The 14,979-nt window shown below is 51.3% G+C and overlaps 2 protein-coding genes across 2 annotated transcripts; both read left to right on the forward strand.

Annotated features, from left to right (window-relative positions):
- Window positions 1-1,540: 1,540 nt before the first annotated feature.
- On the forward strand, window positions 1,541-3,581 carry CLPSL2 (colipase like 2). Its single transcript, XM_003986101.3, has 3 exons — window positions 1,541-1,627; window positions 2,282-2,404; window positions 3,486-3,581. The coding sequence occupies exons 1-3, from the start codon at window positions 1,541-1,543 to the stop codon at window positions 3,579-3,581; spliced, it is 306 nt and encodes a 101-aa protein (XP_003986150.3).
- A 1,581-nt stretch (window positions 3,582-5,162) lies between these two features.
- On the forward strand, window positions 5,163-14,550 carry CLPSL1 (colipase like 1). The gene is given in 6 exon segments (XM_045058650.1): window positions 5,163-5,208; window positions 5,434-5,511; window positions 6,783-6,808; window positions 8,695-8,814; window positions 10,801-11,107; window positions 11,757-14,550. Coding segments are annotated over 6 exon segments (867 nt in total). The 3' UTR covers window positions 12,047-14,550.
- Window positions 14,551-14,979: the final 429 nt, after the last annotated feature.

The raw sequence follows: 14,979 nt of genomic DNA on the forward strand, positions 1-14,979 counted from the left end.
ACGTTTGCTTATTTTTGAGAGACAGAGTATGAGTGGGGGAGGGGCAGAGAGGGGGAAGACACAGAATCCAAAGCAGGCTCCAGTCTCTGAGCTGTCAGCAAGCACAGAGCCCAACTTGGGGCTTGAACTCGTGAACCTTGAGATCACAACCTGAGCTGAAGTCTGATGTTTAACTGACTGAGCCACCCAGGCGCCCTTCATATCTCTTCTTTTTTTTTAAATGTTTATTTTTGAGAGAGAGAGAGAGAGAGAGCACGCGCAAGTGGCTTGGGGCAGACACGGAGAGGCAGACACAATCTGAAACAGGTTCCAGGCTCTGAGTTGTCAGCACAGAGCCTAACGTGGGGCTCCAACCCAGGAAGAGTGAGATCGTGACCTGAAACGAAGTCAGACACTTAACTGACTGAGCCACCCAGGTGCCCCTCATATAGCTTCTTAAGAGCAAATTTTTAGGGGCACCTGGGTGGCTCAGTTAAACAACCAACTCTTGATTTCAGCTCAGGTCATGACCTCTCAGTTTGTTGCAGTTTGTGGGTTCAAGCCCCAGGTTGGGCTCCATGCAGGCATCTCAGAGCTTGCTTGGGATTCTCTCTCTGCCCCTCCCTCTCTCTCTGCCCCTTACCCCACCCCTCCCACAATAAATAAATTTCTTTGAAAAGAGCAAATTTTTAAAAAGAGAAGCAGGCAAGGGTGGGGTCAAGTGGGAGTTTCATGGAGAGGGCCATCCTGAGGAAGGCTCACCTCCCTGGAAACTCCACTGATTGCTACATGCAGCTCTCCCTTAGCCCCCCTTTTCTTTCTGTGTCTTCCTCTCTCCTCCCTTCCCTTTTGTCCCCCATGCCCTGACTTTCATACAATTCACAGACAAATTCTGAGACAACTCATTAGGACTGCACAAGTCCTAGGTCTTGGAGGCCATCTTGTCTTACCTCCTGATTCTTACAGATGAGAACACTGGACCTGGAGAGGGTGTGAGAAGCAGAAGGGGGCGGGGAGTACTGGCTTCTTCAAAAGATAAGGGGTGGGGGACAATTTGGGGCACCAAGGACAGAGAGAAAAAGAGACTATTAAGAAGGAACCTATTTTCAAAGAAGAAGAAGAAGAAGAAGAGGAGGAGGAAGAAGAAAGCTATTTTCGTTTCAGTATGTCAACTTTGTATAATTTTTCCAAAAATTTTATTTCAGTTTTTTTTCTTTTTTTTTTTTTCAGTTTGGAAGCAATGCATATGGAGGCCCCTAGAGCCCCTAATATCTACAATCCAGCCTGTCCAAGGCTTGAATCCGGGTGTCACCGAATACCTTGCAGTGGTCCCTAGGACCTGGGAGGCTCCGCCGCCGTGCTAGAAAGGGCTTCGGGCCCTTCTGCCTCAGCTCCTAAGCAGCCTGTGACCATTAACTTCACCACCCTCCACCCCTAGGCTAGGGCGGGGCCCTGGGGCGCCAGGTCACATGCTAGGCACAGGGTTTTCCCCCCCATCCCGCCCCCACCCCGTGGCTCCTCAGGAGTCCGACCTGAGCCTCCAAGCTCCATGCTCAGGCCCATGGCCACAGTCTTCTTGCTCCTCATGGGGGTCCTGCTCCCTTACCAGGGCGAGTTCTGGCCCTTTAACAAGAAGAAGTTCATGAAGGTGAGCCAAAGAACGTCTGGAACCTTCCACTACAGTAGAGGGTGGTGGCGGTGGCATCATAGGCCAGCCAGGAGGCATCAGTTGGGTTTGGAGACAGAAGTGGGGGGTGGGGGTGGATACCACCCCAAAATGGGGACTTGTTCCCGGGGCTGGAAGCTTGACGTGTCTGCGGAAGGGTGTCAAAGCCCTACTTCACCTCCCTGTGGCCCCCGAGGTCAAAGAAAGTGGTCTTCTGACCAGCATCCTGCCCTCTCTCCCCTGAGCCCACTTGTCCAGCCAGCCACGCCTCAGCAACCTGCCCTAATTCCTCCTTCCCCTCTCCTAAGCACAATGACTGTTCCTTCCCTTCCCCATCTTTCACTCCCTCCCTTTCTTCCCACCGCCCCCTGCCAGAGCGTGATCTGGGAGTATATGCTCCCCCAGCACTGGGGGAGGGAGGCCCAGGAAAGGAGAGGCAGAGGGAGAGGTACCAGTCCCCCTTCCTCTCCTGCTCCTCTGAGTGCTGCTGGAGTGGGTGTAGAGGGGGTGGCACCTGGCGGTGATCATCTCCCTGCTTCCCTTCATGGCCCCCGGGGGCCTTGGCAAGGCACCAGGAATCCCCCCTCACTTTCCCACACAGTGAGAGGGCTGGTGACACAAGAGTTGTCCTCACAGATGAATGGGGCTGAGTGCTCCCACCACTCTGAGTGTGTCAGTGACTGCTGCCTGATGGACCTGAACAACAGGGGTGCTCTCTGTGCCCCCAAGGCCAGAGTAGCCAGGCTGTGCTTGCCCCAGGTGAGCCTCTGGGCTGGGGCGGGCCCCTCTGGCCGGAAGGGTGGGGAAGGTTAACAAAACCCAGGTGGCTGCCGCTGCTTCTTCGAGCTCTGCTTGGAGTGCCTTTTCCCCTTCCTCCACCCGGCAAGCTCCTACTGGTCCTGCAGTACACCTCCAGCCACCTCCTCTGAGAAGCCTTCTCTGCTTGGAGCTCCCATGAGCTCATACCCTGGGCACAGCGTGGCTCTCCCTGGTTTGCCGTGTTTTCTGTCTGCCTCCACCACTGGCCGGAGCTCTTCAAGGGCTGGTCGAGCCCTTACCCACCCTGGGCTTAGTATCTGCCCATAGTAGGTGTTCAACGAATGTTTGTTGAATGAGTATTCCCTACCCTAACATCACTGCGGCCAAGTAGATGGGAGACCTTTTCCCTACTGATCGCCACCTCCTTGCCACAATGACCTCATTTTTGGAGAGGGGCAAAGCACTGCAGCGGCAGGACCGTAGCTTTGGAGTTGGGCCTGAGTTTAAATCCTGAGTTTTTCAAGCCCTGTCTTTGCCACCTCAGCCAGGTCACTTCTGCTCTCTCAGCCTTAGTTTCCTCATCCGTAAAATGGGGCTAAAGTAACAACCTCACCAGGTTGTCTCGGCAACCACAGTGTTCACTGGAGCTGGGTTATGAGCTGGTGGAAATGCAAAATGTGCAGGACGTCATGTTACTGCTCCTCTCTTCTTGTCGGGCCCCGGGCCCAGAGCTCTCTAGGAAGAATGGGCTGGTCTTCATGTCCCTGTCTGGGGAGCTGCCGGTGCTGTAAGGAACCGGTCAGGCCCCTGACTCAACAGCTGAGGTGGCCAGAGGGTCTTTTCTTTATGGGCCCTTGCTCTGTTTTATCTAGTTCTCACATCACCCTGTGAGGTGGGTTACTATTATTATCCCCCTTGGACAGATGAGGAAACTGAAACCAAGAAGCTCATTAACTTGTCTATGGTCCCGACGCTGCAGGGGGCTGCTCACCCCTTCACTTGCTCCTGCTCCCCAAGCTGTTTAAACTCCCTTCTCCCCTTTACCTTGGTGACCCCCAACCCTTGTTCCCATCTCCCGCAGACCAAGGGAAGCATCAACATCATATGCCCCTGCCAGTGGGGCTTGAAGTGCATCTCCAAGGACCCGACCTGTTCCCGCCGGTGCCATTTGATTTAGAAAAAGATGCAGGCTGGTCACGGCCACCCCTCCCTCCCTCCCTGGGGGCCACGGGCCTGGAGAGTCCCCCTCTTGCTCAAAGTCCAGCTCCTGAGACATTAAAGTCACTTCCTGACTCTGGCCTCTGTTGCACTTCCTGGGAGGGGGAATCTGGTAGGGATTGTTCCAGGCTGGGGCAGGAAGGTTTGGCCCTATCTGGACGGTGGAACTGCAGGAAGGGAACAGGGTAGGGGTAGGTGAGCCAAGAGGCTGGGTCCCGGAAGGGCTGAGTCTTGGGATGGAGGGCTGGATGGGAAGAGTGGGGTTGAAGAATACAGCGGGAGAGTGTGTGTTGGGGTGCCCATGGGTGGGTGTGTGATAGGAAGGACTGGAAGGGAGTATTGAAATGCTTTCCAAGGGCGGAGGTCATTGAGAGAGTGTTGATGAGAATGTATGTGAAGGCACAAAAATCTTCGTGCCTGGTGGTGAGAAAGGGACCTTGTACACAGAGGTCTCTCTCCATTCTCAGATATTATCAGTTCCATCGTATGGATAAAGAAACTGAGGCTCCGAGAGCTACATGACTTGCCCAAGATCACATCATGGGGGGATCAGTTAGGACTCTTCCTGCTGCAAGTATCTAAAACAACCCAAACTGGTCTGGATGACCAGGAAATTCATTGGTGGTCACAACTGGAAGTCTTTCGGCTGGCGTGCCTCAGGTGTGGCTGAATCCAGCAGCTCCATGGCCCTCAGGATGGATTCCTTCTCAGTAGCCACATACGTTCCCGGTGTCACCCAACAGTGACAGCTAAGACTTCTTGAGCACTGATGTTCCACACACTGTACAAAGTGCTTTCTTATCTGTATTAGCTTATTTTATTGTTACAACAAGTTTAGCGTAGGTACCCTAATTATCTTTATTTTACAAATAGGGGTGTGCCTGGCTGGCTCAGTTGGAAGAACATGCGACTCTTCCTCTCAGGGTCATGAGTTCGAGTCCCACGTTGGGTATAGAGATGACTAAATATATATATTTATATATATGTATATAAATCTACTTTACAAATAGGGTGTGTTGAATACCCTTCTCAGGAGTTCAGAGTAAGGGGTGGAGCTGGGATTTGAACCCAGGCTGTCTTGCTCCCAAGGGCAGGCTCTTAACCACAAATCCACACCACCCCTTCCAGGGAAAGGAAACGTCTCTGTCTCCCCCTTCTCAGCCAACATCCTAAGACTGATTCTGACTGGATTGGCTTAGCGTGCAGCTCATCCTTGAACCAATCTGCTGTTAGGCAGCTCTTGCGTGAGCTGCACCTTGACTGGGCTGCGTACTCTCTGGCTTAACCATAGGAAGGGGAGCTCATGACCTTCAACTTCCCAGCAAGCTTTGCGGTAAAGCCCAGTTGAGTCACTGGGGAAACACGGCACAATTGTCCACAGTTCTCCGGAGAGGACCTATCTATATATCTGGGACCAAGTCATGGCTTTCTTTTCTTCAGGAGGTGAACATGGCAAAATTTTCATGAATATTGATGGTAAAAAAAACAAAACAAAACAGGAAAATGATGCAGTTCCTCCCAGAGTCTGCTTACTGCAAACATGGACAACACGCTATCCCTAAGCTTAATGATAAGCTTTGTGGCAGGTGCGACTCCTCCCTTTAAGACCCCCTATAATAGAGCCCCCTGAAGCCAGACTCGAGGAGTGGGAGGGGTGCAGAATGGGGAAGAGTTAGAAGCATACTGACTCCTCCCAGCCTGGTGGGTGTGGAGGGCAGGTGTGCCAGTTATTTGCCTGTGCGCCTTCCTACTGCTCGCTCTTTATCCCCGGGGACTACATCTCCCAGCCTCCCTTGTCCTCTGGCATCTAGGACGGGCTGAAGATGAGAGGGCAGGAGAAGGAGCCATTGCCCCTCTTCCCGCCTCCCCCAGTCCCACACCTGCCGCAGGTGGGGTCCTCCTGGCAGCCGTCCTCCCGTGTCCTTTGGGACAGCCACCCCTCCCCCACCTCCGGCAGTCCCCAGGGACTTCAGTCACTGTGTTTCTCCTGCCATGGGGCATCGGTGTCTTCCTGTTGCCGTTAATCTCCTGGTGGCCTTGACATCCTGCTGGGTTTCTCAGCTCCTCCATCCCCTATGTGACTGGCTCCCTATCTTTTTGTTTGGTTGTTTGTGAATGTTTACTTACTTATTTATTTATTTAGTTTTGAAAGAGCGCAAGCAGGGCAGAGGGGGACAGAGGATCTGAAGCGGGCTCTGCGCTGACAGCAGAGAGCCCGATGCAGGGCTCAAACTCAGGGACCGTGAGATCATAAGCTGAGCTGAAGTCAGACACTCAACCAACTGAGCCACCCAGGCGTCCCACCATTTCCCTATCTTCAATTGTCCCTGTTTCAAATACCTAGGCTGGTTTCTGTCTTCCTGACTGAGCATCGACAGGCAGAGAAGGAAACCTTCCGAGTGGAGGCAAAGCTGATTCTAGAACACCAAACCCTCCTTAAATAGGTGGGATTCACTCAAAACACCGTTGCTTTAGAAAGCAGGCTGAGGTTGGTAGTGACTTATGAAAGATTGTGTGAATATTTCTACTTTGGAAAAAATTAAAACCAACAAAGACTGAATACATCAAATCAAAATTGTGCCAGTGACATTTCATGTTGCTTTAAATTAGGCATACTGGGTGAGCCCCTATACATTCCCATTTGCCATGTTTAAGAACACTTACTGATCTTGCCTGCCAAAAACTCATTGCATCCTTTCTTTCCGTGACCCTGGATTTCCTTTCAGGAAACCACCCCTCCCGTTCCCAGTCCATGAGGTTGCATGGGCTCCATTCACAACAGAACACTAAATCCGACACAGATTGGTTCAGCAGGTGGCCATGAGGCTGGTTCTTGCCTTTATGGATGGGTTTGAAGATGGACTCATGACCCAATTTGATCCAATCAGAATGAAGGCTAGAATTTCTCCAAGAGTTACCGAGACGAAATGCTTTCTCTTCCACTGAACTTGAACATGGGAGACAGTACTCTGTGGTTATCGGCAGCCATCTTGTTACCATGTGGACTCAGAATGAAGCCAACACAGAGAGTTGAGCCAGGTGGCAGTGGCTTCATTTTAGCTCCTGCGACAAGCTGTGCCTTCAACCAGGCAGCTCTACCCCTGGGATTTTACAGCACAAAACCCAATAAACTCACTTTTTTTTTCCTTAACCACTTTAGGTTGGGTTTCTATCACTTGCAACCAAGTAAGTCCTGACTGATTCCCTGTCTCTTGAAGATGAGAAGCTTTTCAGAACCTCTCTTTCTTGCTGTGGTAATAAATACTTACACTTGTTTCTTTGTTCCTTTATGGGAGTTAATATGCAGATTCAGAGGCATTGGTTTTCTGCATTTGGACGTTCAAGAATGAATATGTTCTGGGGCACCTGGGTGGCTCAGTTGGTTGAGCATCCGACTCTTGATTTTGGCTCAGGTCATGATCTCAGGGTTGTAGGACTGAGTCTCTCGTCGTGCTCCACGCTGAGTGTGGAGCCTGCTTGGGATTCTCCCTCTCCCTTTTGCTCTGCCCCTCTCCACCCAAATAAAAAATAAAATAAAAATAAATGTTCCTCGTTTGGAGGTTTTAGAGGAATAATCTTAAAATTTTTTTAAATGTTTATTTTTGAGAGAGAGACAGAGACAGAGCACAAGCAGGGGAGGGGCAGAGAGAGTGAGACACAGAATCCGAAGCAGGCTCCAGGCTCTGAGCTGTCAGCAGAGAGCCCGATGAGGGGCTCGAACTCACAAGCCGTGAGACCATGACCTGACCTGAGCCGAAGTCAGCCGCCCCACCTACTGAGCCACCCAGGCACCCCTAGAGAAATAACCTTAATGCTGAGAAGGCAAAAGCTCCAGTCCACCTTCATTTAACCAGATCTTTTCCCTCCCATCTGATCAGTCTTTGCTCTGAGCCCCTCTCTCAGAAGGCTTATTTCTTTGTAAAAATTTTTAATGTTTATTTATATTGAGAGAGAGAGAGAGAGAGAGAGAGAGAGAGAGCATGAGCAGGGGAGGGGCAGAGAGAGAGCGGGACACAGAATCCCAAGCAGGCTCCACACTGTCAGCACAGAGCCCGATGAAGGGCTCGAACTCATGAACCATGAGATCATGACCTGAGCCAAAGTCAGACACTTAACTGAGCCACCCAGGTGCCCCTCAGAAGCCTTATTTCTAAGGCGAGGTCTCTACCCCTATAGTTTCCTCCTTCCTTCCAACACAAGGCAGAGACTCTGATGCCTCAGATGCCCTGAATTCAAGTCCCATTTCATTTTCTTCATCCCTGGCACCGGAAGGACTGCCTTCCTGCAGGTAGCTTGGGCTGTGTGAATACTTCTGGCCAGTGAAGTGACCGGTGTAACTTCTGGGCCGAAGCAGAGAAGCCCAAGTGTGACACCATAAAAAGGAAGACTGTTTTCGATGGTTGACCTATGACAGTTTTCAAGCTGTCGTGTCACCCCTGTGATGACCGCACTGGCCCGCAGTTTGCAGATGGGGAAGCTGAGGCTCAAAGAAGTTAAAAAGTCTGTCCGGGATCACGCTGCCAGTAGTCAGCAGAGCTGGAATTGGAACCCAGATCTTGCAAGTGCCAGAGCCCCAGTGCAGACTAGACTATTCTGCTGGCAGCCAAATGAGCATAGTAAATGGTTCAGGACACAGCGGCGCTTTCTGGAAAACGTCCACTTCACCCCCTCTGTTTGTTCCTCTGTTCCTTTGATCTGGGAGCTGGCAGCCGGCCTCTCCAGTCAACCCTAGGAATGGGCAGTCACACCTCATTAGGTACCCTCCAGGCCTCCATCACATGGCAGTCACATGCCAAGGCAGGGATTTCGGTGGGACCTTAGGAGCACCACCACCAGCTCTGGGCCCTGACGCAGCTGCTGCTCCTGGTCCTCCTCTCCCTCCTCCCTCTTTTCTTCCTTCTCACCAGCGGCTCATTTGGCAGGGGATGAATCAATTATTTGGTAAGGGACCTAGAGAGCATACAGTCGCCTCTTCTGCCACTGTGCTGAGACCCGCACTGTTTGGGCAGGTGGGTGCACACTGATGTGGGTCAAAGCCGGACATCGGAGGCAGCAGGGGGTGATGGCTGGAGGACGTCCGGGAGGAAAAAGAGACCCCCGTCCTCGTCACGGGAGCTGTGCCAGGATGTGCGAGGTGCTGCCACCACACAGGGGAATATGACACAGGACTCCCCACCCCCGGCTTACGTCTGGTAAGAGAGACAGACATTCGTTCAGTCAACCCATTTTACCAAGCACCCAGGGAAATTCTTTTTGTAGGTGCAAGAGATAAGGCTGTGAACAAGACATAAAAATCCTTGCCCTTGTGGTGTGGATAGTCTACTCTAGGAGGCAAATAGGTAAAATATTTACATATCCCAGGTGATAAACACCTGAGGACAAAGGAAATAAGAAAGGGGCTTCAGGTGTGGTGGCGTAAGGAGAGGGTGCGGTTTGAAACCGTGTGCTGAGGGAAGACTTTACGAACAAAGCGAAATTTAGGCAAAGACCTAAAGGTGCGGTGTTACAATATTACAACCAGAACCTACCGAGGGTGAGGACTTTAGTCCTAGAGGCTAAGAAACACAGCAGTGAGCAACATAGGGAAAGAGCCTTGCCCTCGGAGTTGAGGCTCTCGCAGGAGGGACACAGAAAGTTAAAGAAGAAGAAGAAGAAGAAAGAGGGATGAAGATAATTTCAGAGAATCCTAGTGTTGTGAACATAGTGAAGCCAGGTGATGAGGGCTGCTATAGCTGGATGTTTGGGGAGGGCTCAGTGGGAGACAGTCAGGCAGAGCTCAAAGGACAACATGTTCTGGGTGGGCAGAGGGACCAGCAAGTGCCAATGGCCAGGGGCCAGGTGATTCTGATATGTTCAGAGTCCCAGTGGTGGCTGCAGGGTGTGTGTGTGTGTGTGTGTGTGTGTGTGTGTGTTGGAGGTGAGGCAAGAGATCTAGTGGTGGGCAGGCAGCCCTGGGATGAGTAAGCCCTGCAGGTCCCATAAAGAATTTTGGAATCATAACCACCACCCCGATCGAGCTACAGAGCACTTCCGGCACCCTGCAAGGCTCCCTTGGGCTCACTGTCAGTTGTAGGGCGGAAGGTAACACTCTCCAGACCTCTTCTGTTCTAGATTAGTTTTGCCTGCTTTTGAACTTCATGTGATGGAATCACACAGTATTCTTTTCATGGCTTCCTTTGCTCAGCATTTTGTGCCACTCTGTCTATTTCACTTATTTATTATCTGTCTTCTCCCTAGAGCTGCTCATGCTTGTCCAATAGCAAATCACGAGTCGCAAGAGTGACTGAAGTTAAAATTAATTAAAGTGAAGCAAAATTTAAAGTTCAGCTCCTCGGTCACACTCGCCGCATTTCTAGTGCTCATTAGCCACACGTGGCTAGCGATCACCAAATTGGAACATGCAGAAAAAGCACATTTTCGTCCTTGCCAAAAGTTCTGCTGGACAGCTGCTCTGGCGTGCCAGCTCCAGGAGGGAAGGCGTGTCTGGGCATTTCTGTTTGTTTTGTTCCCAGCTGTATCCCCCGGTGCCTGAAACGGTACTTGGACACAGCAGGTGCTCAGCATTTGCTTGTTGAATGAACTGAACTTGTCTGACAGAGAGATGATGGTGGCAGTGACAGATGATGTGATGGCCTAGCGCTGGGGATCGCTGGTGTGGGTGAGTGTGGGGGAGGAGGGAGCCTTAGGTGCCGTGCAAACTCGACTGAAAAGGTAAGTAGGAGGGGCTCCTGGGTGGCTCAGGTTAAGCCGAGTGCTGACAGCTCAGCGCCTGGAGCCTGCTTTGGATTTTAGGTCTCCCTCTCTCTCTCTCTGTCCCTCCCCTGCTCGTGCTCTCTCTCTGTCTCTCAAAAATAAATATAAGTTAAAGAAAAATAAACATTAAAAAAAAAAAAGGTGAGTAGGAGTTTGCAGAGAGAAGGTTGTGCGGCGGAAGGAACCGCAGGAGCCAAGACGGGAAGGCCTGGTGTGTGTGTGAGCGAGAAGTAACCTATCCGCGGGACTCTAAAGGCAAACCTGTGATATCTCTTTGGTCCCCCTTTGGGAAAAATCCGGCGCCCCTCCGCACAGACATCCGCCGTCCCCAACTCCAGGCCGGGCGCGAGTGGGGGCGGCGGTGAGGGCGCAGCGCCGGAGGGGAACCTGCAGGGAGGAAGCCCAGGGGCGCCATCTCCCCGCAGGACGACAGGGAGATCTGCGTCCAGAGCAAGAAGTGCAAGAGTGGGTGCTGTCGCCGGGAGACCGAGGGCTGCGAGTCGCACTGCGCCCCCTAGGGGTCCGAGGGCAGCACGCGTCACACGCAGGTGGGTGGTGGCGCCCCCTGGGGGGCGGGCGGGGTGAGCGGGGAGGACCCCCGGAAAGGAGGGGCGGGGGCGGACCCGGAGCACAGGGGAGGGTGTGGGCTCGGCGACGGCGACCCGGAGCGGGGAATTGTCTGCTGCGACGGCACCTCCCAGCCGCTTGGGGGAGCCTGTGGACCGACCCAAGGTGGGACCCCACGCCAGGGGCTTGGAATCCAGATGGTTTGTTGTTGTTGTTTTTGTGTTTATTTATTTTGAGAATGAGAGAGGGTGTGAGTGTGAGCGGGGGAGGGGCAGAGAGAGGGGGACAGAGGATTCCAAGCCGGCTCCGCTCTGACAGCGGAGAGTTGGAAATGGGGCTGGAACTCACCAAAGGTGAGATCATGACCTGAGCCCAGGTAGGATGTTTAACCGACCGAGCCACCCAGGCGCCCCCATGCTTTTCTTTCTGATATAAGTTCCCCTTTTCAGTGGGTCAACTCTGGAAGTAGCATTGTCAATTGGCACAGGTAGAAGGTCTGGTCCTAATCATGGTTCTCAGCCCACCCTTCTCAACAGCCCCACGGGCTCTGCTGTGGCTCCAGGTGTTCTGGGCCAGAGGTTGTGGGCTGGGGTAGCCTCTGAGCTGGGTGTGCAGGAAAGGGGTGTTGGTTTGCTCATGAAAGGACTTCAGGAGAATAGATGGAGGTCCCCTGTGGGAGGGTGTTTTTTCACTCGGGATGGACACCTGGGCTAATGACAGGAAAGGTGATGCCAGAGAATGAACTAGGAGGGCACCAACAATCCTAGGGGTCAGCCTGGAGGAGGCAACTAGAAGCACAGACTGAACAGTGCATGAAGGGGTCCCTCAAGCCCAGGCTCCTCTGCTGTGTGCAAGCAGATGGTCTTGCAGGGGAGCACTTCCAGGGGAGTGAAGGCTGCCCCCTCAGGGCTGAGGGCAAAGCAGCCCCCAAGGTCAAGGTCAAAGTCCTGTCTTTCGCAGACATTCCTGGGCCTGTATAACGAGTGTCCCCGCCTGCCGAACCTGACGTGTGTATTTCCGAAGAATGAGACATCATTTAACATCATCTATGGCCGTTGTAAGAAAATTGAAAAAAGGAAGTCAGCTAAGAACATTTTCTTCTAACGCTCCCTCCTTGCTGCCTTCCCCACCTCCTCCATCTACTCCTATGCCTCCCCAAATTTGTGTTCTTGCCCCTAGCCCTCAGAGCCTCCACCAGCAGGGGAGGGGCAGGGAGGGAGGGAGGGATGATGCGCCATCAGTGGAATAAAGACTTTTCAGTGTTTGCTGCCCCTGGTGCCAGGGGCTGGGGAGGCGTGGCTGGGATGGGCCGGGCACAGGTTGCTGGGGAGTGAAGGGGCTGAGAGGCCGGAAGCTTAGGCTTGGGCCTTTCCCCTGTTGGGGCATGAACGAAAGTCCCCCAGAGGAGACTTGAGCTCTTCTCCCCACCCCAACCCCTTTCTGGCTTCAGCCCATTCCATAAGCCACCCGCCAAAAGCTCAGTTCACACCTGAACTCTTGGTTCCCCCTGACCTTAAAGGTCAGAAATGTGAAAGGAAGTGTCCAAGACAAATGTGTATGAAGAATTGGCAGTCTCAGTGGGTAGAACATGTGAGTCGTTCTCTGGGTCATGAATTCGAGCCCTACGCTGGGTGTAGAGATTACTTAAAAAAAAAAAAATTGCCGGTGTTTATGGAGCACTTACTTTATGCCGGGGGCGGTACCAGATCCCTTACACACAGGATCTCATTTCATCCTACAAAAAAACCTTAGGAGGAGGGGTCAGAACTTTGATCACCCCATCTCAGGAGAACCTGAGACAGACTGAGCAACTTGTTCACAGTCCCAGCGCTTGAACGTGATGAATCGGACTCTTTTGGGAGATCAGAAGAGAAAGGAAGGATGAGAAAAGGAGAGCCAAGGAAAGAGCGTGAGGAAAAGAAAGATCAGAGCGCCTACTGTGCCGTGGGGACGGGGAGACAATGAATCAGGACGAGTTTCCGCAAGCTGTACCTTTGGGTTGTGAGGCTTTAAGAGCCAGACGCTAGCTTGCTGGCTGTGGGTGTCGTGAATTCTCTGCAGAAGCAGGCTTCAAGGCAGCCCTGCTATATTTGCGTTACGTTCTGGGAATAAAGAATTCAGATTTGGGACCCAAAGTTCCATGGTTAGCTACACTTCTGATTAGCTGAACCAAGTGTGAACCCAGATCTGAGCCAAGTATGTCCTCCAGGATGTCAGGCTTATGGTGCGAGAGCTCAGTAGTTGAGATAGAAGCTGGGGTTTACTTAAAGCACCCCCTGTAAGTCTTAGCAACACTCTAACCTTTATCTTGGTGGAAATTGCTCCTAAATGTGTCAGACAGATCCACAGTGTCACGTGTACTTCAGAAAGACACAGGGCTACGGTGCATGAGCTCCCCTTATTTGGAGAAAATCTATGAAAGGCCCTTGGAAGGGGAGACTGCAGGCTAGAAACCCAGCCTCCAAGAATACCTAATGTCTTCAAATTTAGAAGGGGAGGGGGGAAAATACATTGCTGATGTGATTACACTGGTTTCATACAATGAAGAGGAGAAACTTTTCCTCTACCCTCTTAGGTTCAGTGTTGGAGGTCTGCAAATTAAACTGACAAAAGACAGATTGGCAAGAGAAAAGAGAGATTTTTCTATTCACATACATACGCATGTGGGGGAGTTCACAGAAAAAGGTGACCCGATGGGGCAGTTAGAATTTGGGGCATATATATCATCTTTATTGGGGAAGGGGAATGGGAGAAGGACCCTCTGGAAAATGGCTTCTTAATAGGGGAAGAAAGAGCACTTAGGGGAAAACACATTATTTTTAAGAAAGATAAATGGGCCCTTAGGAGAGTAGATGACAGTTGTGATAGTTTTTGTGACAATGTCCATTTAGGTGTGGTGCTGACTTCTGCAGTGATAAGATTCCAGGACAAAGAGTCCATCTTTCTTGGTTGCGAGAAACTTCTCCAGGAGGGAATTTATGATAGTTGAGTTCTTTGGGGAGGCTCTGCCTTTAGACAGATGAAGGAGTTCAGAAAAATGCCTCTTCTCAAAATCCTTCAGCTTAAAAGAGCAGCACTGTCCAGCGGAAGGTGCAATGTGATTTTAAATTTGCTAATGGCCATACTTAAAAAGTAAAGAGAAACAGGTGGAACCAATTTTGACAATATACTTATAACACAATCAAAAGTGTTATTTCAACGTGTAAAAATTATTTGAGATCTTTGACATTCTTTTTTTGGTAATAGGTCATCTGAATCCAATTTGTATTTTACGCGTACCCCAATTCAAGTGCTCAACATGTGACTAATTGGTACCATATTAGACAGCATCTGTCTACAGGGTCCAGCATCCGGCATTTTTTATGGATTCAAGGCTGCAAATATTGCCACTTCTGTAGCTGAACTTCTAGCAGATCTAGAAAAAAGTTACAGCAAGGTGGGGAGCTCCCAGGGTTAGGATATTAAGGTGGAAAGTATCAATGGCAAGGCTACAACCTATAGGACATCTTTATGGGAATTTGAAAACAGGGACTCCTTGGGGCGCCTGGGTGGCTCAGTTGGTTAAGCATCCGATTTTGGCTCAGGTCATGATCTCCCGGTTCGTGGGTTTGAGCCCCGCATTGGGCTCTGTGCTGACAGCTTGGGGCCTGGAACCTGCTTCAGATTCTGTGTCTCCCTCTCTCTCTCTGCCCCTTCCCCATTCATGCTCTGTCTCTCTCTCTCTCTCTTTCTCAAGATAAATAAACATTAAAAAAAATAAAAATATTAAGAAAAAAAAAAGAAAATGGGAACTCGTCTGGGCTCCAGGCTGGGTGAGAAGAAGGTGCCTTTGAACAGCAGCAACACAACAAAAAATGTTCCCCTTCTTCCAGCAGTCGTGTATTACTCAGTCTCAGTGCCAAAAACAAGGACCACTCCAGATGGTTCAAGTAGAAAGGATTTAACACAGGGAACAGGGGGTTGAGGTCTTTGCCCCTTGCTGCCACAGAGCCCAGCTTCCCACTCACCCCTGGAAACTAGGAACATTTCCCTCGCGC

Source organism: Felis catus, chromosome B2 (assembly GCF_018350175.1).
Source record: "Felis catus isolate Fca126 chromosome B2, F.catus_Fca126_mat1.0, whole genome shotgun sequence".
Classification (NCBI taxonomy): Eukaryota; Metazoa; Chordata; class Mammalia; order Carnivora; family Felidae; genus Felis; species Felis catus.